The sequence below is a fragment of the Apteryx rowi genome, unplaced genomic scaffold, assembly GCF_003343035.1.
Source record: "Apteryx rowi isolate R43461 unplaced genomic scaffold, aptRow1 scaffold_733, whole genome shotgun sequence".
NCBI lineage: Eukaryota > Metazoa > Chordata > Aves > Apterygiformes > Apterygidae > Apteryx > Apteryx rowi.
In genome coordinates, this window is record NW_020451020.1 from 144,233 (window position 1) to 168,164 (window position 23,932).

General features: G+C 36.5%; 1 protein-coding gene across 2 annotated transcripts in view; it reads left to right on the forward strand.

Annotated features, from left to right (window-relative positions):
• The first annotated feature begins 429 nt into the window (after positions 1-429).
• The window catches only part of CDH12 (cadherin 12), a 164,203-nt gene continuing 140,700 nt past the window's right edge, over positions 430-23,932 (forward strand). For both annotated transcript variants that reach the window (XM_026087798.1, XM_026087799.1), the window contains exon 1: positions 430-660. In XM_026087798.1, the coding sequence (XP_025943583.1) occupies positions 430-660 (231 nt within the window). The remainder of the gene's footprint in view (positions 661-23,932) is intronic.

A 23,932-nucleotide genomic window follows, 5' to 3' on the forward strand; every position in this document is an offset into this window, starting at 1 on the left:
GTGTTCTTGTCTTCAGAGAGTCACAAAAGTAATGCTGAGCAGAGCCAGAATGAGCTATTTCTATAATAACCAGACAATGTTCTAGAGCAGCTTAGTGCTACAATCAAAATAGTAATCATTTTTAAAACTCTGATTCCTAATCTTTTCTGTCTGTCTCTAGAAACTAACTAGGTGTGAGAATTTTGATGAACGCTTCAATGTAATTTTATGTAATTTGATGTTGCTATGTAAATCTCTTTTATAGGTCCCTTTAGATGGAATTTAATGCGGCAAAACCCTTGTCATCAGAAGGATTAATGCCTGCATTAGCATTTCCGCAATAAAATCAGAAGCAAAGTGGTGGAGGCCACAGACACCTCAAACCTGGATTCCTCTGCTCTGCATTAAGTGCTGGAGTTTTTATTACTTGCTGTAGGGAAGCTGTTGCCAATGCTTACAAGGAACTGCTTATCCTTGCTTCTCTGGGTCCTGTTTGATGGAGGTCTCCTAACGCCACTGCATCCACAACCACAGCAGACTTTAGAAGCAGAGCCAAGAGAAAATGTTGTCCCAGTGCCAGGGAGGAGATCATCTGCCCAGCGAGTCAAGCGAGGCTGGGTGTGGAATCAGTTTTTTGTGCTGGAGGAGTACATGGGCTCCGAACCTCAGTATGTGGGAAAGGTAATTTTTCACTCTTTCTTTAAAAGTTGAAATGACACAGAAAAATAGTAAAATGTGCTATAAATATGTGCATGTTTCTGATGGGACCAATCTTCTTCAACAGACAGTAGTTCTGTCTGTCCATCTCCCTCACCTTCCAGCCTCTCCTGTAGCTATTGTAGGCATTATTATGATGTTTATCTTATTTCCTTATCCTGGTTTTGGAATTAAAAAAAAAATAATTGGAAGTCCTGAAATAAGTTAATGGTGCACAACAACTAACTTTTATAGAATCTACTGTAATATTGTACTTTATTTTTAACAGCAAATGTCAGACCAGTTTCAAGGATAAGACTTGAACCCAGAAATTTTTAGCCCAGAATGCACACAGTCCTTTCTGTGATCAGTAGGATTACTCCAATTGGTTTTCAGCCAACACAGATAACTGCTTTTTGCTCTGTTATTGTATGCCTCGGTATCATTTGCTTTTCTTTTTGATTGTTCAGACTTTTTTCATGTATTCCTAATATGATTTATTGCTTTATAATTCAAACTCATGCATTGTAGCTTTTATTCTCAGTGCACACATATGCACAGCCACACTTGCACAGAATGTATACAATTCTCTTTCTCATTTTGTGGCCACTATTTCTTTAGCAGTGCATAAGTAATTTGATAGCCTGCTTTCTGTGTGTATGTGGTGGGGGGAATGAATTTAGGCAATAGAGTTTTCAGAAAGGAAAGCTGATAATGAGACCTGAAAAAAAAAGGTAGCACTGTATATAATATATTAATGCATGTTATGTATAATTTTCGGTTTGAGTGGAGGCCCTTACTAGATGAAAATAAGAGGTCAAGGATTCGTTTCCTGGGCCCCCAAATGCTGCTGCCCTAGAGGGTGGGTTCAGGTTTACGTACAATGAAAATGAGGCATCATGCTTCAGTTTCTACCTTAACATCATATTTTAACTCTTTGTTTTTAGTATAAAGGCTGGGAAGGAGTAATTTTTCTAAATATAACTAAAATTCACAGAAAATTAATTTCCCTTCCTGCCCTTCCAAGAAAAAGTCTTATAAGTAGAGGATGTATGAATAGAACAGCAGAAAACTGTAGGTGGTTCGCTAGGTGATTTGACAAACCGGCTCACAACGTACTTGGATATTACAGATTCAGACATTAGTGTTAAGCACTAAAGCATATTAGTCAAAAAGATCTGAAAAGCCGTGTGTTTATATCACAACGATAGTATGGTGAGTCTGTTTTACAGTCTGAAGAAGAAAGGGAGATCACAACATGATAAATTGCATATTTGTTACTTCCAGGTGTTACAAATGATACTTTCTCTAACATATCTTTCTTCTGACCACTAGCTAAGGATGCAAACAAGGGCTCTAATCACATGCAGGGCTGTAGTGCAGGCAACACGACTGCTGTGCTTTTTACCTCAGAAGACAGAGACGCTATCACTGCACCACTGTAATTCATGAGTCTTTATCCCTTTGTAGGCTGGATAAGCGTTTAGGGTCAATTGTAGGCTGCCAAAACCGTATTATTTTTACACAAAATTGCCTATTATCAATGCATTTTAATTAAGAAGTAACTTCGTAATTAATAGGATATTTTCATTAAGAGTAAAGCTTATCACATCACAGGTATGTTTTTAAACCTGAAGGTATTTTTAAAAATTATTTCAAGTTGCTGAAAAGACCTTTTTTTCAAATATGAGGAAAGAGATGTAATTCCACTGTAGTATACATAACAGTGATGCTTCTTGAGTACTTATGGTATACTTCAAGAAAATATGATGCTTTTACCTACTAAATAAAATAAAATACAGAGGGATCTGGCTGGTGAAACACAAAATAATTTAGGATATGTAGTTAGTACATCTATAACATTAAGTCAGAAAATCTGTTTCCAGAACATGAAATGCATTCCAGACAATCATTTTTTGAAACTGTGTTTATTACCTTCTCAGCTTCCATTTCATGTTTATTATAGCTTATTTTATCTGTATTAACCATTTCTTTCAACCTACCTGAAAAAGAACCTGCCAGTTTTTGAATAAGTCATTCTTTGCTTATCTCTTTAAAGGAAAAAAAAAGATGTTGGGGATATTAGCAATATTCCTCTGCTCCTCCATAAGCACTCAAAGAAGGCAGAGCACTGAATGGAAGAAGTTCTTACTTCATAGAAATTGTGCTTTTAAATCCCGAAGATGAAATAATGCCCAATATAAATTCATAGCCATCCTTAACATACCAAAATACATCCAATGGTGGCTAATCAATATCTTTAGATTTTATGTGATTTTTAAAAAATCATTGAATTTTTTTAAGATATGAAATAGAATCAAGTTCCTAACTGATTGCAGAAATACCTTTGTTTTATTGTTATGATAATTTAACATTATTCTACAACAATATATGTACAAACTAATTCTTTCTGTAATACTATTGTGTTAAATTTTAAAGAGATATGAAGTGTATTACAAAGTGTAGGTTATTTCATGTGACCTGGAATTACAGTTTTTCTGTTTTCTTCTTCCAGCCATGATAGCAGGGCACAATATAGTGATAGGTGCATTGGCATTTATATTGCTTATTATAGAACTGTGGCACTAACAATGTCACAGTAATTTATAAATAGGAGTTTAATGCATCTATTAAATCAGCTGACAATTTCACTAAACAGTTAGGGATGAGTAGTTAATTTTGGAAGCCACCTGGAGGAGAACACAGATTTACAGCAATGTCAGCTGTTATCGGCCAACACACTCAATTCATTTTATGTCTGTTTTTAGAAGACTATCTCAAGAAGTGTCAGGTTGCAAATCAAAATATAGTTTAGAAACTGATGGGGTTTAGTCTAGCTCACAGTTAGATATCTTGAAATAGTACTTCATGTTGACACATTTAAAGCTGAAAATAAAAAAAAAGTAATCTCTTAATATACCTTGACCGTTTAACTTGAACGTTAAATCAAAGGTTTGGAAATCCTCTGCCTATGTAATATGGAAGTGCTGTAAAAATCTAACAAGTTACCCAGCAAAAGGTAGCCCCCTTTAGCAGAGATCCAGGTATCAGACCTAGGCTAAAATGCGAAGTTGGAATATGCTGCTGACATGTGACATATTTCTGCAAGTTGGAGGGATTCTGCAGAGAAAACCTGCAGGTACATACTTTACTGTGCTTTGTGTGTTTTCTTGGTACTGTGAAGTTCCATAAAATAGCATATGTGTAGGCTAAGATTAAAAAGTTCTGATTCTTTTTTGTGCCTTAGTTCTCCCAGAATAGTGAGAAAAATACCCAGTTGTCTGATCCTCAGGCAGAGCCATGTCCCAACACAGTTTAAAACCGCTAACAAGGTAGCAGTTTTAATTTTTCTTATGCAGGGACAGTAAGGTCCAACGCCACCAGAACTTTATAAACCTTGCTAAACTCTTTCTTTATTTTTCTGTTTTAATAGTAACATGCAGGAGCAGCTTAACAAATTGAAGGTTCAAGAGAACAAAATATATGAGCAAAACAATRTAGGTTCCTCATTATCAAGATAAAAGAAGGCAAAAAGTGTTAGTTATTATACATGTAGCACATTTCCATTTGTATATGCATGCATTTCTGAGTGTGTGTATATATGTAGTTCATATATATACATATATTCCTAACGTTTAAACACATTACAACTTTCCTGTGTGTTGTACACCTGCACAGTAGCTCTTAGTGGGGATTTTGGCTGGCTCTTCTCAAGCTTGCAGACAAGCATGAGGTGACTTGTGCTGAACACAAGAAGGGGTACATAGGAAAACATTACAAAGTCCTTTTCAAAGTAATAGTCACTTTTTTTTCTTTTTTCCAGGGTGCAACAACTGAATATTCTCAGCTTGTCAGTATTATCTTGCCAATGACTCACCTATACTGTCTTGTTTTGTGTGATTTTGTTCTCTTAAAACTCCATGGCATTACACATGCTGACATACATATATGTACACATATGTCTGCTACAGAATTTTCTGTTGCGACCCCAACCCCATGAAAAGCATTATAGCCACCACTGCCTTTTGGCAATATGGGGTGTACGTAACAGAATGGTATTTTTTGTTTGACTCGCTCCTAAGAAATTCTCATCATGTTTAGACATTTCCCCATACACGAAGGCAGAAACAGTGCTGGTGAGCAGCACGCAGAGCAGTTCTCTGCTGTGTATCTGTGAGCAGAACGGAGCGCTTTTCTGGTGGTTAATAATTTGTTCACTGCATCTGAAATACGAACACAATACCCATTTATGCATTTTTTAGCAGGTAGATTTTAATATAATGAAATTCATGTGGACCACTTTTTTCAGGCTTAAAATGACATCATTTTCTGTGTGCACACTCTGATTTTACATTCTTTTATCTGTCATGTGGATGTCTGGATGACAGGGCAGTCCAGGGAGGAAATTTGGACTGCTTGTGCAGAATCTGTTCTGAGGCAAACAAATTTCCAGTGCTGTGGCACTCAATCTGGTGTTATTCACAAGCACTGAGTTAACTTGAAAGAAAAAAAGATAGAATTAAAGGAAAATAAATACATGTACATAATTTAAATGCTACTGACCTTCAAAGAAAAAAAATAGTCTAAGTCTCTGTCAATACCTCCACCCTGATTAATCTGATCTTTTCTTAATTATATTTCTGCAAGATTTCTATTAAGAGAATCATGATAATGTTTCATTAAAACTGTCRCAAGGGATTTGCTAGCTTATCAGATTCTATGCTCACAACTGAAGCAAAAGTTCTAGAAAGAGACTTGTATCATTTGCATTAGACATTTGTACTGTGCCGCCTTCAAGGAGATGAGAGTTACAGGTACTGCTACGAGTAACCTGTTAATTCACTCTCTTGAGAAGGACATCGCAGTTGCTCATTTCTGGATAATTTTAATTTGAAAGGGCAGGAACTGTAGTTACAACAATGAGCTTGTTCAGCACATGTTAACTCAGAGCAATTCGTATACCCACCTCTGTCTGCAGACACCAGGGTGAAATTCCTGTTGGCCTTAGTGAGCTTTAGATGGTAATTTAAGGTGTAATCAGACAATCACACATGATCATGTTAGTCTGGCTTACCGAATTAACTGATTTCTTAGCTAAAATGCAGAACCAGCTGTGCACATGTGAAGTGAAATGAATCCACTAAGATCTAAGCTACCTGCTTTTATTCAGCATTCCAACATCGTAAGATGCATGTGATCTGTTATTGCACCTCGCTGGAAAGGAGCAGTAATTTTTTTTAACTTGATTGCTTTTGATTACTTGACCTTACCCTACATGTTTCTCTTCACTTTGAACATCCATTCTCCCATCTTTCCTACTAGCAGGCCTCTCCCAGGTGTTGTTTAATCATCAGCTGAGCATTTACTGTGCATATTTTCAAGTAAAAATTAATGTGATTTTAATTATTTATCTTCCAAATGTTCTAGAAGGCATCACTTGATCCTCACATCGTTCTCTTCCCAAACATTAGCTGCCTAATATTGTCACAATTTTACAGATATGAAAACTGATGAAGACATGAAATAGCATGAAAGTATAAAAGGAATCAGAACTGGGGGCAGAACTCTGCACTTCTCATCTCGTGTTGAGCTGAGACCATTTAACTTCTCTCTCACTTATTGTTAGCTAGAGAAAAAAGTGATGACTTTGAAAGCTTTGTATCCTGTATATTGCATAAAGTATATGAGACACAAAGCAATTTTGACAGCTGCACATGAAATTGCGGGATGAAAGTAGAGCCATGGAAATGCAAAACTCCCATGAGCAACTCAAACTTGCATTTAATGTTTACTTTTGCAAGCTCATCTTTTTACAAGGTGTGTAAAGACCCAGTTTTATTGTCATGTGTTGTAGAGATGAGCAACTTAGATATAACAGAATGCTTCTTGTTGATTCAATGTCTTCACTTATTCATTGTTTTACTTCAGGTAGCTCATAGTGGGAAAATCAGAAGCACAAATACTGGTAATAGCAACACCTTCTGCCTGTGGTTGTAGCATTCATGAAAGTTATATGAGGTATTTGCAGATCAAACAAAGATGAAAACTCTGTTTTCATTGATTGCTTGAAAGGAGAAAGAATGAATTCAGGATGAAGACAGATCAAAATGAAAAGGAAGGATCAATTTCTTGAGTTGTAACCCACGTTTTAGGAGATGTAAAAGGTGGTGACCATTGTTCTTGACTGGTAGGGAGGTCACAAACAGAAAGAGTTAAAACTCTAACTCTATAGTCAGCGGACTATATTGGCCTAGAGTTCAGACATCAGTACGGAGGCTGAAAGCCTGTGGAGATGCTCCTGTTAGTATGAAGGTGCCAGGTCTCAAGAGACTTCTGGACACAACTGAGTAAATGGTGTTAATGGCACCAGTATTTGTCTGTAGTTTATATTGTCACCATTGACAGGGAAATATAAAAGAGGTTGTAGAAAGTAAACTGGTAAGGAAAAGCATTACATCTACGGAAGTTTTCTTTTGAATGTCACTATTGAAATTCAATAATCATGTATGAGTATATAACATTAACAAAACTCAAATTTATTTTTCAAATAAAATCTCAAATATCCTCAAATAAAAACATTTTTTCTAGCAAGAATCAATCAATTTTAAACTAAGCATACTTTTCAAGAAAAAGAAAACATTTTTCAATCAGGTGTCCAGCAAAAGTGGAAGAAATGCATCCAGTTTTCAGCTACTACAGTTCACATCCTTGTGTGGAAGTTATAAATAGAAACTAAGATGATTTGGTTTTGGCAATTTTATCAGGTGCTGCAGCTAAGTCCTACCTGGTTTGAGAGTCTTTTTATGGCAGAAGTCTCAAGCTGCAGAAGACCTGTGCTTCTGAGGGCGATTAGAGTGCATATATATCAAACTAAAATTTGTAACACTATATAATACCAAAAGCAGTGGACTCAGTGCAGATATTGCTTTGATGGTAGGGACAGTTTCCCTTTCTCTCACACATCTCCACCTTCCATAGGCTGTAAATGACCTGTCTCTCCTCTCCCTCTAGAGATAACTATTTTATAATCCTTTTTTCTGCCTCCGTGTCCCTGACATCCACTCTGCTGCAAAAGTTGCAAGTGCTTTATTCCTTAGAGATGATCTGGTACATATCCAATTAAATTCTGAGCAATGGTCCCACCTTACATTTAACTTTGAACTCTGCAGCTTGTGTTCTGATCTGTAGAAAGCCTTGTGTACTCAAAAGCTTGCTTACTTTTGCCAGATACGTTGCTAGGCCTCATAAAAGGAACTACCTTCATAAGTGGTCCTTGTCTTTGCTATACATTAATTCAAATGCAAAACAAGTTAGACTAGATGTCTTCCAACTGGAAAAGAACAACAAAAAACAAAATTAAGGTATCCCCAGAGTAGAAAAACTTTTGTTACATGAACGCTGTTGGGTCTCACTGTTAGGTCACTCTTGGCTCTCTCTCTCTTCCTCCTTATTCCTGACCATTTACTCAATCTAAATATTGATTATAAAATTCCAGATAATCCATTAAGATTGTAGATTCATTTGTCAAAGAGAGGTTATATTGTTTCTGGGAGTACAAAATGAATTCAACCACAAGAACAATCTGGTTAAAAACTGCCCTTCTCTTTTATTTCCAGGCCAGAGTGAACGACTAAGGAGAGAGGTGCTTAAGCAAGACATACTTCAGGTGAAATCAGCCTGGAGGTAGATATCTCAGGAAAGGTGAAAAAGGAAGGGGAAAGGCTGACAAACATAGTAATTTAATACACTGAAGAAAATATCCATCACCATTGGCACAGAGTGAAAGTAAACCACATATAGTTTTATTGGTTACCACCTTAAATATCATTTTCTTCTAGAGGAAGATTTCATTTCATAAACACGCAGAAGAACAAAAAACAGTTGTTGATTCTTGCTGCACTATAAAATGTAAAAAGGGCAGCAGAAAAACAGATTAAAATAGAATGTATGGAATAAGATGTGAAGAAATACCCAAGAAGTAAGATGGCAAGAAAGAATGATTTTATACAAATTCAGAAATTGTAGAAATAATGCTGTAGTTAGAAACAGACAGGGGGCAATGAAAGAGATGAAATCTTGGTCCTTTTAAAACTAGTGGGAGTTCTGCCACTGACTACAGTAAAGCTGGGGGTCCGGAGGTTGCCCAATATCTTACATCTCAGTGTCAAGGTATTCTGTTACTTGTTACTGATATTTTCCATCAACTAGTTAAAATATCACATTTTGCTTCCTGTAGGTTCACATACCTGTGCTTTGCTGTCTTCAGACATTATTCCCCCAAGTGATGGTATCCAAAATTTTTTAGATTGAGGCAGGGCAGTGTTAACCCAAACAGTAAATAAAAGCTTCAGAAACACAGTATGTTTTGTCTAAAACAGCTGTGTGCAGATGTTTGTCCCGCACCTCCACAGCAGGGGGAAAAGTGTGGGTAGAGAACAAAGCAGCGTTTGGAAAAAAACTCCTGTCTTCCAGCACCAGCTTTAACTACTGGTATCTATTAGTCTCTGAATATGTAAGCTGAATCTCTTATTGATGCTGTTGAACTGGATGCCTTTATGACCTGGCTACTGCTTATTTAAAAATAGTCAATTTTCAGTGACAGATGAATTAGTGACCCTTTATGTCATGAAAATACAAAACTGATCACAGAAAAAAACACTATAATTTTGCATCCTGGACTCCATCGTGCTATATTTAGTGAGGATCTAGGCTGGAGCCTATGTTGTTTAACAAGTTCATGAATTATCTGAAAAAGTGGGGTGAATATCCAGGTGATAATATTTGCTGGTGATACTAAGCTATTTGGATTAGTAAAGACAAAGGCAGAATGTGAAGTATGGTGAAAGGACCTTATGAGACTGAGGATTAAAACAATAGAAGGAATTCAATATGAAATATATATAAATAAATATAAATATATAAATATAAAATATAAATATAAATAAATTTAAATAAATACTGGGAGGATAGTAATAATACAACATTAGAAAAGTTTAAAATTGCAGGTCAGCATCCTAATGTGATGTCGAGAAAAATGTCCAGTTAGCAAGACTTTTGTGATATTGTTGCAAATATCCATGCTTTGCAAACTCTACATGCTTCCTCCTACCGAACATTTCACAGTAACTGTTTCTCTAGTTTTCTCGTACATGTCCCTGGCTGAAGATCTTCTGCATAAAGCTAGCTGAGCCTCCTCAGAGCCCCCTGCGAGCCCCTTAGAGGATCCAGTAGCTATCAGGCTGGTCTAAGCTCCAGACCCCTGTGCTAGTCATGACCGGGGCAATACTTACTGTTGTGTTGGCTCAAGGGTTGAGGTTGGGCACAAGCCTGGGCGGCCAATAAGCCCCGCTGCTGGCAGTGGTTCTCTCTGCCTTTAGCCAAGAAGGAACCAGCTCGATCTCTGCTCAGGCAAACGTGGCCTTGAGGGGGTACTCGAGGGAGCCCTAACTCAAACACAGCTGCAAAAGACACTGTAGGTACAGACTGTCAATATTGCCAAATGTCTTCATGCTGTGAGATTTCTGTCTTTTTATACAAATCTTAGGCTATTTTTGGAAAATGCAATAGGTCATTTAAATGACGCTTTGCGATCTGCTTCATGGAAATAAAATGACCTGCCAATAYGGATAAGAGTTGAAATCGTGTCATGTAAGTCTGACTGTCTGATACACTGTAAAGTGTAAAGTAAATGAAAGGAAACCTTTATTATACCTACTGCTTTTCTTCTGTGGATGAAGTCCTTACTTATCTTGTAAATTCAAAAACCTTCAGAGTTCTGTATGTGCTTGCATACTTTCTTTATATATTCTTTATATACAAAGTAAATTTCAGACAAATTTAAGCAAAGTAGGTATTTTGTGTGCTGCTTCAATAAGCATTAGGACTGTCAGGCATGTGTACACCAGTATTKTGATGTTCTGTCCTTCCCTAGGACTTTGGAAGTGCTCTGGCACTCATTTACACTTGCCCTTTAAAAAAGCGTAAGGTGAGGCAGGATGAGAGAGAATTTTCTATTCCAATATCTCAGAAGGTAATGTCAATAAATGTGTTTTAATTAGTAAAATCTTTCCTCCCTTTGACTATGGCAGTGAGCAAGCAATATTCCCTGGGGATGACCCTGTGCCATTCAGCAGAGGTTGTTCTATTCAGATTCTTCTGGTGTCATTGCTTTTCAACAGTGATGTTGGAGTAAGCTGGTGATCCCTAAGCTGATTACCTGAGTCTTATCTTTTTTTTCTTGTATCTTGGAGTGAATGTAGTATTACTCTGTTGAAGAGAGCAGAGTTTGTCTGGTCTTTCCTAACACAGAAACCAAAGACATTTTCTTTGGGGTGTCAAAATACATTGGATGTTTAACCTGAGTCATTGCATCAAAAAACATCAGCCTATAGATATTTAGGTATTATGGTTTATGTGAATTACGGATCAACAGTAAAAATGCAGTGCAGAGCAGTCTAATTGCTTTAACAATGTTTTTCTTATTGTGAGAACCAAAGCATAAACTGGTAAAGTGTAAGCCAGGAAAAAAACAACTCATTGAAGTTATTAGTGCAGTGTATTTCTTGTAGAGTCTTAGAACACTTTTCCAGCACTATAATAAAAGACAGTTAATAGCTCCATCTCGTCAACCCCAGCTGTATCAGTCCAACAGCAGGTACTGCTTCTAGTTTAACCCTAATTGATGCCAGTAGTAGAGTCCTAGAAAAAAAATCGATGAGTGTTTGTGGAATCAGGAGATTCACACATAAGCCTAATGAATTCTGGCAGACGGCATTTGTGCAGTTTAAGCGCTGTAATAAAGATGCTGAAAACTTGAAACAGTGACCAGTTTTATTCAACATTTCTTTTTGGTAAAGGTATATGTTACTGTGACATTTTTAAAAAGTACAGTATCTACTTCTTCTGAGTAATTTCTGTGCTGGCAAACTACTCTCGTATGATCAGAAAAGTTAAATGGCAACAATGCAGGAATTCTGGCACTTTTTTTGTAATGCAAAACATAAGGCAAAATCATGTTCTTCTTTCATATGGGGCACAAGCAAGATTGGTTTACTTTATTTACCATTCTGACACATGGATTGCAAGGCTTCATTTGCCATGTCTGAAAGTTGTGTAGGGCCTGTTTCTGAATTGCCTGCACTGCATCACTCCTATTTTAGCAAGTTGAGTGTAAAATTCTGCCATATGAGTCTAGCAGCAACTTTCACTGTTTTGCCATAGCATAATTTTATTACCCGGGGTAGAAAAACTAGGTATATTGTCAATAAAAAAGCAATGTATAAACAATTCTTTTGTTTTAGAAAGACTGGACTTTTTTTTTTTTTGCAAAACTGTATTCAATCCTATACAAAATGAATTCCCTTCTCTATAAAATGTTGTGATCCACAAAGGTACTTTTATGGGCCTCATCCTTAAGACATCTGAACACTGCAATGATTATTCTTGAAGCAGCTCTGTGAGGCAGGAAAGTATTAGTTCCTTTCAATAGAAAGGGAATGAAGCAGAGGAAAGACTGCATTATTTGTCAGAGTAGTTATCAAAACTACATTGAAACCTTGGAGACTAGAAAGTCCATCCTTCTGACTTTATTTTATTTTTAATGTGTGTTTTTTATAAATATTCATCTAAAGTTTGATGTTGTCTGCATTGGTAAGGAGGGAGTTCTCTCTATGCTGAGCAGTGCAGCAACTAAAAGAGCTGGGCATGTCTGCCTACCTGAAAGAGAAATAAAGGATTACTGATTAAATTTCTCTACATCCAGCCACTGCAATGCTCTTTAGATTAAATAGTTAGCTTCCAAGACCATTCCTAGTCTTGACATTAATAATGTCAAATTTGTAACTGCAAGGTGAAGTAAGCTCAAAGGAATAAGGGAAGGGGAGAAAAGGGCAATGCTGTCAATTCTTTGCTAGTCTACTGCATTCATGAATCATCAGACTAGATGACAAAATTATTAAAATAACAGAAAAAAACATCAATCAAAAGTACCACGCTGTAAAACTCATAATACTCTATTTGCTTTTCTGCCTTCTGCTTCTTTACTTGTTTTCCTTGGAATAGATATTTAACTTGTTTCTTAGGAGAGTCCAGCCCCAGAGATTGATTCTGAAGTAATGGTTTCCTCAATGTATTAAATAATTCCAATATGTTGCTCATTTTCTTTAATTATCTCCAAGTATCACTAGTAAAAAACACATTAAAAACAATGATATAAGTAATCAGCCTGTTGGCATTATTTTTCCTATAGATCATGTAAGATAATAAGAGATATGTACTGAATTTGAACACATTATATGCATTATACAGGTCAATTTTTTTACACTAAAGGAGAAAAAAACCCTGCTGCTCCTCTGCCCAATATCCACAAGACAGGAAACAAAGATTCTTTCATTCCATATATTGGTGTGGGCTCTGTTGTCGTGGTTATTACTGATGGACAGTTGGTATGCCGTGAGTCTGATAAATATGCAGAACTTGTTTGCTTCAGTAGTTTATCTCCAGTGTAACTACCTAGCAATGTAGCTCAAACTTCAGGAAAAAAAGTAAGTTAAAAATATAAATATATGTAAAATTATGCAAGGACTTTGCAAAGCCATTGACATTATATCAGGAGCAAGTATTTAAATAGCTGAAAGTCATTTATAGTCTTAATATGTGTGGGTGTTTTAAACTAAAGGAAGAGATGAACAAGAGCCTAAAACAATGCCTTCAGAGACAGATAATGTTGACATTTGTCTAAATGCTGCCAATGTCCCACACATTTTGACTTACTTATTCATGCAAATGCTTTTCAGAGAATTGATCATCAAATTCAGGATTTTAAAAGTAAATTTTCATTTTTCCCTGTTAAATTTCAGTACATTTCATGTTATGCTATCACTAATTTCACAACCAGATGGTGAAAGAGATACATATTTATGTGTATCTATTTAAAGAGAAAATGTTTTCATTTACAATTCAAACGTAAACTAAAGTCGGTGCTGTGTTTTGAGCTGTGTTCAATAAATAAATCAGACCCCTCTTAAACATTCTTTCTGATTTTTTCAAAAGAATAAAACCAGATTTTATCTTTATTACATGCTGAAGTCCTGACCGTATTTCAAAATCCTGACATTTGTGAGTTAGCTAATATCCAATGAATCTCCATGAATGTTTTTGTTTGGATCTGAAATGCACTTTTGAAGCAAATCTCTTGATCCTGCAGACTTACTGTACTTTGGATCATTTCTGGATCATTTCTGGATAAAAATAAGCTAAGGATGCCCTACAGAAATTGGCATTTAGTCCATGGGAGCAGACTAGACCTTGTCCAGAGCACAAACCTGAGGTCCACTTAGTGTGAACATTGGTTCCTTAGCATCAGCTGCTTCATTCTAGAAATCCACTCTTACTGGTACACATTATTGCCAATGTAGATATAGCTAATGTCTCTCAGCTAATCAAAATCAAATATGGAGAAACTGTCCACAGCTATGTAAGTGTTGGCATATTTAGAGTCATCCCTCTTTCCCTCAATTTGAGTTAAACTTTCCAGTCCTTTCAAGAAGAGCTACTGAGCTGAAGTGATTTATACAGTCAAATGCCCAAAGATAAGGGAGAAATTTTGCAGAATGGTAGTATGATGCAAATTGTATGATATCGGTCTTAGAGTAGCTCTTTGAGATACTTACTTACATTAAGAATGTTATTTGGTTGAAAATATGACATAAATATGCCACATTTTCATGCGTGTACTGTAGATCTCTCATAGTCCATATCCTTGAAGTGTGGATACTAGAAAATAAGTCTTTACACAGATTGCACAGAATCAGAGCAGAGACAGGCCATTGGGAGAGAGGCAAAAGAGAGAGGGGTCTGAGCAAAAATTTCTTTTGCATGCACATGTGTATATCCGGCTGGGCTGTTGAATCACTTTTTAAATAAATAACCCACGAGTTATACTCATGCAGTCTCATATATATATAAGACCTTCTGTGACCTGCATGTGCGATCTACAGGAAGACTACAAGTATGAAATAAAGCCTGAGTAAAAGTTGCTTAGGCTAACATCTTCTCCTACACACACTTTTTTTTTTCTTTTTAATTATGGTCATCTAAGGTGCTACTTACTTGTAACCACAATTTACGAAGTGAAGACATAAGCACACACATAACTTCAGTCATGTAAGTTACCTCTTTGAACTTAATTTGGATAACATAAAAGTATGCATGTACATATATACACTCAAAAGATTAATTTTTGTCTTGTAGGAATCAGTTCCCTTTCATTTTGCAAATTTTCTGACTGTCACTCCTAACACACGGGAATGACACTGGTGTATCAGGGGAGGAGAGGATGTGTGCTTCATTATGTTGTCTTTCCTCCTGGAATATGAGGTCTAGTAGATTAAATGAGTTGCTGTTTAAACAGCCATAACATGCATTATGGTATATTCTTATCTATCAGAGCAATTCATCCAACTTTCTGCGCCTTCAACTTTCCAAAACATTTGACTGCAGCTTAGACAGTTTAGGACTCTGTTCATTGAACAGTCCTAGTCTGCTGAGAGGGTAAGAGGACATGATGTAAAGGAAGGGGTCTTGCCACAAGAAAGATGACAAAGTGAAGTGAAAATCTTATTGCAGGAAACAGTTAGGTTGGTATCCATACAAAATCAATATAAGTAAGTTATTGCTGATCACCAGGGATGAATAATTATTGGTTGATGCACTTGGTTTAGGAAATGTGCAGTCTACTTAAATAGGCTTTCCCTGCAACAATGAAAGATATTATGAAGTATCATTAAAAAAAAAAAGGAGAGAAACAAGAGGRGTCCAACTCGATAATAATTTTTTTCAAGAGAAAATTTTGGGTATGATAAAGTGTAAAAGGAGTTGTGAAGAACAGAAGTCTTCTCTAAAAACTCATTTATGCTCCTTATAGTATATTTATTCCTATAAAARCAAACAGTTTTTCCTGAATACATGCTCATGAAAATATTTGCTGTGATTTTCTCTAAGCTAAAAAAAATAATATTTCAAAACTTTTTATATATGAAAGAGTTGAGAAAGGATGAATACATTATTCACAAGCTGTGATAGTGAAGTCTTGTATGTACAATGCAGTCTAAAATTCCATCTTTTTCTTTAAGATTCTCATAAAGTGTGTGTTTTTTGACACTTGGCTATGTAAAATTTATTTGCTCGTCTTTTAGAAACATTTGCTAGCTGTTTAGCAACATCCATTAGTAATGCATCTGATTTACATGTTTGATCATATTCTTTTTTTTCTTTTACTCTTTTTCCTTTTCCTTTTCCTTTTTCCTCCTCCTTCTCCTTCTTTCCCTCCTTTCCCTTTTCCTTTTTTCTCCTCTATCTCATCAGGAAAAGAATGAATAGAAAACAGTCATAAAGACAATAACGTATGTATGTTTGTGTATAGAATCAGCAGCTAGGGGGATGATATTTGATTATTTACTTTTGTACTGATAAATGATCCAAATTTTCTTCTCTGTGMTTCCAGTATCTTGACCCTTACTGTTTTCATCCTTAAACCTTCACTGAGCTGATGTAGTTTCATATGGAAGAAGGACAAGTTTGCTCTTGAGCAGAGTTCTCTGTCAAGATCAGCTCTGCTCTTCTTTGGAACTGGATAGGGTTATTAAGATTGCTCTTTTCTTAGGTGTCCCCAGCTGAAGCTGTATAAAGTTAGATGATTCTGGTTTGCTTCTTTGCTCTTTGCTTTGGGTTCTGGGGTTTGACTGAAAAACAAACTTAAAGCTCATCTACAGCTGCTGTGTGCTGGAAGGCGCTAGAAGGTAGAGGACTGGCATTCAAGTCACTAAACTTGGCTTCTATCGGTAAATTGTACCAGTGACCTACTTTGTACTGCTGTATTTCTTTGTCTGTATTTCCCTTCCTTTATGTAGGCATGATCATGCCCACTTTAACTGAGTTATCATCTGGAGCTCATATATGAAGGTTGTTTGTAGAATCCAGACATCATTAACTTTCCTGTGTCAAAGTTCGTAACACCTCCACGACCTTGGCAGTATGTTGCTACTCAGATTCAGATATATATATATCCCACAGTGCTGATATGTGCTGCTATTTTTCTGTTGCTCTGGCTAGTCACTGCTTTGCTTGTCCACAGGGAACAGTACTTTTCCATCCTTGCAGATTTGGACAGCAAATGATACTGCTCAGTGAGGATCTGTCAGAGTTCTTATGGACAAAACAGAGAAGGAATTGGTATCTGTTGCCCTGGCCTAGCATGACACATATCCTTCTCCTGCGGGAGAAAGGTAGGTGAAGCCATGACATCAGCCCACAAAATGTAGTCAGTAGTAGTGGGAGTACAAAGCTTTATTTGCACTTTTCAGAAGTCATCTTGAGGCACCTTGGCAGTTCTGGTGCATCTGCGGTGTCATGCTGAGGAGGGATTTATGTTTGAACCCTGTACCATAGTGATGAGGAGAAATATCTGCCAGCTGAGATACATAACTGCTTGCTTATAACTTGTTTACAGATGGATATGTATCTTTTCATACTTGTGCTTTGTACAGCCTGGCCTAGCTGGAATACCCATTCAGCAGTTGATCAAAGCTGTGCCAATCACAGGTCGTAGACAAGTTGTAGAGCCACTCTGCATAATTTTTTTATCTCTTCCGAAAATGTTGTCTTGTTTGCCTTTCTTAAAAATGAAAATAGTGCCTTTCTGAAGCAAACATGCTCCAGTAGAGAGAACCTTTATCAGAACCATAGAGGGGGGTTAGTCAGGATTTCGTTGACGTTCTTTCATGTATATTAATAAAATTATTTTTTATTTGTACAAATGAAGAGAGGTCCTCAGATTCCCCCAATATTTTTCTTCTAAAATGTAGATCCATTTCACATTCCTCTCATTCTTAAGAATGAACTTGTGTGGGTTTATCTTTACACAGGCAAAACCCAGAGATTTTACTAAAAAAAAAAATCCTAGGAATACCATCTTACATGGTTAACTCCTTCGTGCTGTTAATAACTGAGTCCCACAGCCCCAAAATTGTCACCAGGGGTCCACAGTATTAACACAGTTGGCTGCATAATAGATCTTTCAGGAAGACAGAAGTGCTATACTGTTACTAGCTGCAGCTGGTATATCAATTTAGGAAGAAAGCAAATGACTGTTGCTCCAGGTACCAGCTGTTCCAGTAATGAAGACACCACTACTAGAAGTACTATTTAAAACAAACTAATCTTAAAATTATTTTTATCTGACAGGAGATCTGTGTTATAATGCCTCCTTAAATGTGCTGGATAAGACCTCGCATGCAAATCATTTTCAACCAGTCTAACTAGGTCATTAAATTAATGAAAAAATTAGCAAAGAAACTTCAAAATCTTTAGCTTGGTCTGTCACTAAATTTCTGCTTTTTAATAAAATTAATAAAAGAATATTCAGAGAAAATTTAGAATTCAGTTAGAGTCTCATAAAAGAACGTCATCCTCAGAAGGCTGTAAGTGTGCTGGGACACAGCTTATTTATGATTTCATAGCATCAAATTTCATTCTGCGACAGGTGCTTAGTATCCCTCAACACCAATCCATGCTTCTTGTAAATGTATCATTAAAATGAAAAAATACACACTTGTGAGGCACACACAGAGTAAATCAATAGCTCATTTTTGCTTAAATATTTTCCTTCGTCTATGCTAGATGATTTTTCAAAGCAGATTTTGCTGTGCTCAAAACAAGTCCAGCTGAGCACCAGTGAGGGATGAATCTATTTGGAAAGCTTAAAAAGGTACACTGCAAGTGAACACCATTTTCTTTTCATACCTCTAAGCCAGCCACTCAAAAGACTTAGTTTTAGCGTAAAGGATGTAGCTCTAAGTTGGATCTGTTGGCAGCTCATCAGGAACAGTTCCCTCCCCATGCAGGTGTGGAAGGTGAGAGCAGGAATGAGAAGCTCTGTGTATAAAGCCGTTTTCTTTTTCTTTTCTTCTGGGTCAAACTCCCCATTGCTCTATTAACAGAACCAGCACTATGGGGCAAGTGGCTGCTACAAACTGACCTGGGCCCTGCTGTGGATATAAATTTTGGTAGTTACGTGTTATCCCCGATACATAAATAAAGTGCAATGCTAGAGAGCACGGCCTTGAATGTCTTTCCAGAGGTGGCTAGCACAGTGTATTTTCAGAGGCTAGTAACTGCTGCGTTCCTGTGTTTATATGCTATGATCTTTGTTCAGAAGGCTGATCTTGCTTTCTGAATGAGATAGGAAAATAGACCTTGTGTCAGTGCTTGGTGTTAGATTTGCATAGTGGGATTACTCGGCAGTATTCACTACACAGAATCTATACAATCTACTTCTGTGGAAAAGAAGTTAACTTCAGACATCCTTAAAAGAAATGAGATTTTGTAACACCTCACTTTATGCTAAATATATATATAAACTCAATATTTTAATAGAATTAGAAACACTAGATTCTGACCATTTGATAACACTAGATTCCACTAGATTTCCACAGATTTGATAATTTTTCTGTCTAGAGTATTCTTCTCTCAGAAAAGATGATTAACAACAATAACTCATTTTTTCTGGCTTATTCATTTTTGGCAAATTCATTGGCCAAAAAGTATAATTACCTGTCCCTTCTTGGACTCGGTTTAAGCAAAACCAAAGTCAGTTTAAATATTATGGTCTTGAATGAATTGCAGTAAACAAATTATTGTGCTATGTAAATTAGACTACTTTATCCTTTATTGTTTAGTTCAGTTCAATTTATGGTACAAATATTGTTAGAGTAAGAGCTTCATTAACAAACAGATGCTAATAAGTTTAGGATTAACGAATCTAATTCCAGATAGGTATCAGTGTTCTGTGATCTCATTAATAAGTAAGTAGTTTCTATACCTATGCCTTTCAAGTGTAGTTAAAATTCATCATCTTTCACTGAGATTGTATAATATGTTTGCTTAAAATGACTTATCCACAGCAGAGTTCAAGTGAGTGAAACAAACGTTTTTCTCATAACAAAGTAAAAATCTGTTCTTTATCATAAGTCATGAGTGTAACTCTGGACCCTGAAAAGAATTTATTTTCTTTTTCTTCTTCTTTTTTGGAAATAAAAACAACACATCTGAGCAACCATATTTCTCAGTCCTGTTTTCTATATTTGGAACAGGAGTTTTAAGCTGATGACCTTGAGAACTATGTTATGAATCCATGAAAATGTAGGGGCAGACAGCAAAGGAAGTAGGTGGTGTTTGAGACCTAGAAGGTCTCCAGTCAGTGAACTATTATTATTCATTTAACAGCTAAATCTGGTTTTATGCTCAAACATGGCACGTGCAAATCACTATCATAACAAAAGAATATTTCTTAGTAAAGTTGCTAAAAATGCTTCCTTTTGTGCATATGACTTCCCTGATCATAATTAGCAGCTACTGCAAATCCAGTCAATAGCTACAACATTAAGCAATGAAGAAAGCCTTACTTCTGTGAACATTAATAAATAGGTAAAGTCCCTCTTACATGACGAGTAACTCCAAAACCAGTAAAAGAATTTCAGTTATTTCTGTCTAAATGAAGTTTTATTATTAAAAGGGCAAAAAGCATTCCTCGATCAAGTTTCGCTTGCCTCTTGAATCCTGAAGTAATCAAAGAGTATTATTTGAGGTTCTGCAAAATCCTGTATACATAAGGTAAATTGTTTCCATGCAAGAAAATAAAAGATTACTGTTACTTTGATTTTAATATCTTCAGTTTGTTAAGACTTAAAAGTGGAAGTAAAACTCACCTAAGCATGTGAACTGAAACAAAAGAAAATATTTATTCTCATTCTGCAGGAGAAAACTGCTAGCACTTGCAAGGCCCTAAATATTACTGAATAATATTGAAGACAACGGGAGTTTTGGCATTGACTTCTCTGAGGCCAAGATTTCACCCTTATGGGCACAATTAGGCTTCTCTGGACCCTGGAGAGATTTTGACCTTGTAAATTATTTTCCCCAGGACTTCYGGAAGAACTATATGTAGTAGGATAAGGGACAAATTAGCAGCTCTGTCAGAAAAGACATGGCATATAAGCTAGCCCAGACACAGCCCCTCCACCCTGTTTCCTGCTTCTTCAAAGTCTCTGCAGCAATAACCCTGCTGTCCTCTCTCTCTGGGGGAAAATGACTCTGTGCTCTTCACCTCCTTCCCCATCCCAAATTGCTATTGCAGCAGGGATGGCTATTCTTTCATCTCAGCAGTATAAAACATAGGTAAAACCACAGTTATAGAAACCAGAGATCTTACTGTATCCATACAGTCATTTCCATTCCAATTTATAAAGCTCTTCAAGTTCTTTATGTGTTGCACTGTATTCTCCACTGATTCTTATGAACATTTTTCATTATCCTTTAAAAATCTTGGAATAAATCTTGAGTAAATCTTGGAAAGAAATGCAATCATTACAGTACAGATACTTGTAAACTTAACACTTTTTTATATAATTGCATTGGGACAATCCAGCAGAGACAATCAACATTCWGATTTATAATTAAAACTGTTCCATTTGAGTAGAAATGATTTAGGCTTGGGCTGTGGAAGATACTTTTCTTTTGCTTTTTCATACATAGGTGTGAAGTTTTTATTAAAAAGAAGACATACGGATATACTTACACAGTGCAGCTTAATGATATGTGAAACATGAAGGTATTTGTAACTTTCAATATATACAGGATTTTTGTAATTTTATAAACTTCTGCGTCATGCCATATAAACACTGTTTGCCTGAAATAATCCAAGCCTGAAGAACAAATGGTGTCTGACACTTTTCCTGTGTCTCAAGAACCTATTTTTATCCAATCCAAAGGTAGATTAATTAAAAGACCCCGCTGAGAGAGAAATTTTCTTATGCTTGCAAAACTGCCAAAACATTTTTCAGTAAGTCGAGCACAATGAAAATGCAAACTCTGCAGTATGTGTTACTTATCTATAAGGTGCGTATTTGTTTTATTTATTATACTCTCTAACTTATTACACTTCAATATCATGAATACCAGCTCATTTGCAGTATGTTGAAATCACTGATACTGTTCCTGAAGACCCTGCTTAGATTCGATTGAGTAAAGAATTGCAGATTTGACCCCTTTAGTATTATTTTTAATACTCTGAAGCTTGGAAATAAAATTCCTATCCCTGCCAGGTATATCCATAAAGTTTTTCTGTTTCTAAGGGAGCTTGAAATTAATACAGCTTCTTTTTCTCAGGTAGGCCTTCTGCCCCTACCAGGATGCCCCTACTTCCACCACTGATTTTAGTCATCATTCTGCATAGGAAATGATGGCAGGTTGAAGTGCTCCCATCATGATGCAGGAAATGGGATGCAAGCAGACCTTCAAGGTGTCCTTGAGCAGTTCCTGGTCTTTTCCTCCAGAGTGACCACATTAACTAAGCCACTCACCAATGTTTGTGTTCCTCTTTCTGTCGTAGCTTTTGCTTAATCTCATCCCTTTTTTCTTCATTACACCTAGTTATTTTCAGACCACAAAATTTTGTAAGTGGCCAGCTTAAATTAAGACAAGGAAATTAAAACTTCAGAAGATACTCTGTTCCACTTATAAAATTCCATGCCCATAAATGTCTTAAAATTGTCTCTTGTATAGGTGCTAAAATTAATATTTTCACCTCCATGATAAAAACTAAGATGATTTTTTTCCTGCTTAGGAAAGAGAGATGGTCAAATAGTTTATGATAGTATGCCTTGTCGCAATAATAGGCAGGCTGAGGCAGAATCATTCTGCTCTGTCATTCTCTACCTGTTCTAATGTGTCATTATCAAACAAAACCAGACACCTTAAGTGACAGCACTTTACAAGTATGATTTACATAACAAGTTTGTTGTATTTAACATGACATTAAAATTAAATACATGTGGAAGTGAGGTTTTATAGCCATTTGCATGTCAGTCAGTGAATAAAAAGGCTTGAAAATAAAGAAAAAATGTATTAAGGGGAAAATCAAAAGGAAGAAAGCTTCATCAACACCAACAGAGTTTAAAAGGTCTTTGCTCCAAAACCACTCAAGAGCAGAATGGAATTTAACCGCATACTGAAATAAGTAAAAAATGAAACAGCAGAAGATTTATTTGCTACTTAAAGTCCCAATCAATGTCAAATTAAGCATAAGCTTTTATAATCGGTTTAGATTCTCTGACCTCTCCAAATGCAATGGACTTAAATTGATACTCTTTCAATGTCTGTTGCCAGCAGTGTGTTTACTGCAAAAGTAGGAGACCGTGTAGCACTAGTCTTTCTTTACATGTTCTAATTACAGGAACGTGTTCTTTTTGATTTAATACAGAGCTCCTGTTAAGACTACTACAGGTTGTGTATTTGTCGGTGAAATTTTTGGAAAAAAAAAGAAAAAACCTCCCTGGAATATACACACATGAAAGGCGTAAATAGGGCAGATCACTAGGTAATGCAACAGGGGTCTATATGGTGATCCGTGACCTTTCCTGTCTCTGCATAACAGAGGGAATTGTGGCTTCTTAAAGCTGGGTAAAACTCATCTAGGGAGTCTTGCCGAGTGCATGCTTCTAGGTGTTATACTGTGCCTTTGGCTGTCAGGGGAAGCTACCATTGGATATTTTGCAGAGCTGAGTCTGGGAGCATGAGTTAGGATGGCATTCACTTTGTATGTATGTGGCCAGTTGCACCATTTCATTTGAACAGCTGCAACTAATGTCTAACCACAATTTTCTGTGTTGGGAACTGCTTAATGTCAGGAGGTAATTGTTTTAATGACTACTGTGCCTTTAGATGTTCATGAACACTTGGCTGGAGATATATTTCTTCTCCTAGGTCCCAGTGTGGTATGGAAGCAGCTACTGCTCCCCAGCAACTCCTGCAGGAAATTTGAGTTTTCGCTAATTAATTTCAGAAGAGGCAAGTTAACAGGGGCCCCAACTATTTAACTGCTTAAACTAGATGGAACATTCTGATAGAAAGAGGTTTGAGGAAATTCAGACAAATAGCTCCAGCAAATTAGGGTGGAAAAAATGAACTCTACCAAGGAAAGGTGTGAGCAGTGATCTCTTCCAAAAGCAGGTGTCATTCTGTGGCCCTGCTGTTTGCCATGGTGGCAGTTGTCAGGAGGCTGTCTTTTTACTTAACRCTTCAGAAGCAGAATGGCATTGTTTTCTCTATGACATATTCACAGAATCACAGAATCACAGAATTGCTGAGGTTGGAAGGGACCTCTGGAGATCATCTAGTCCAACCCCCCTGATCAAGCAGGGTC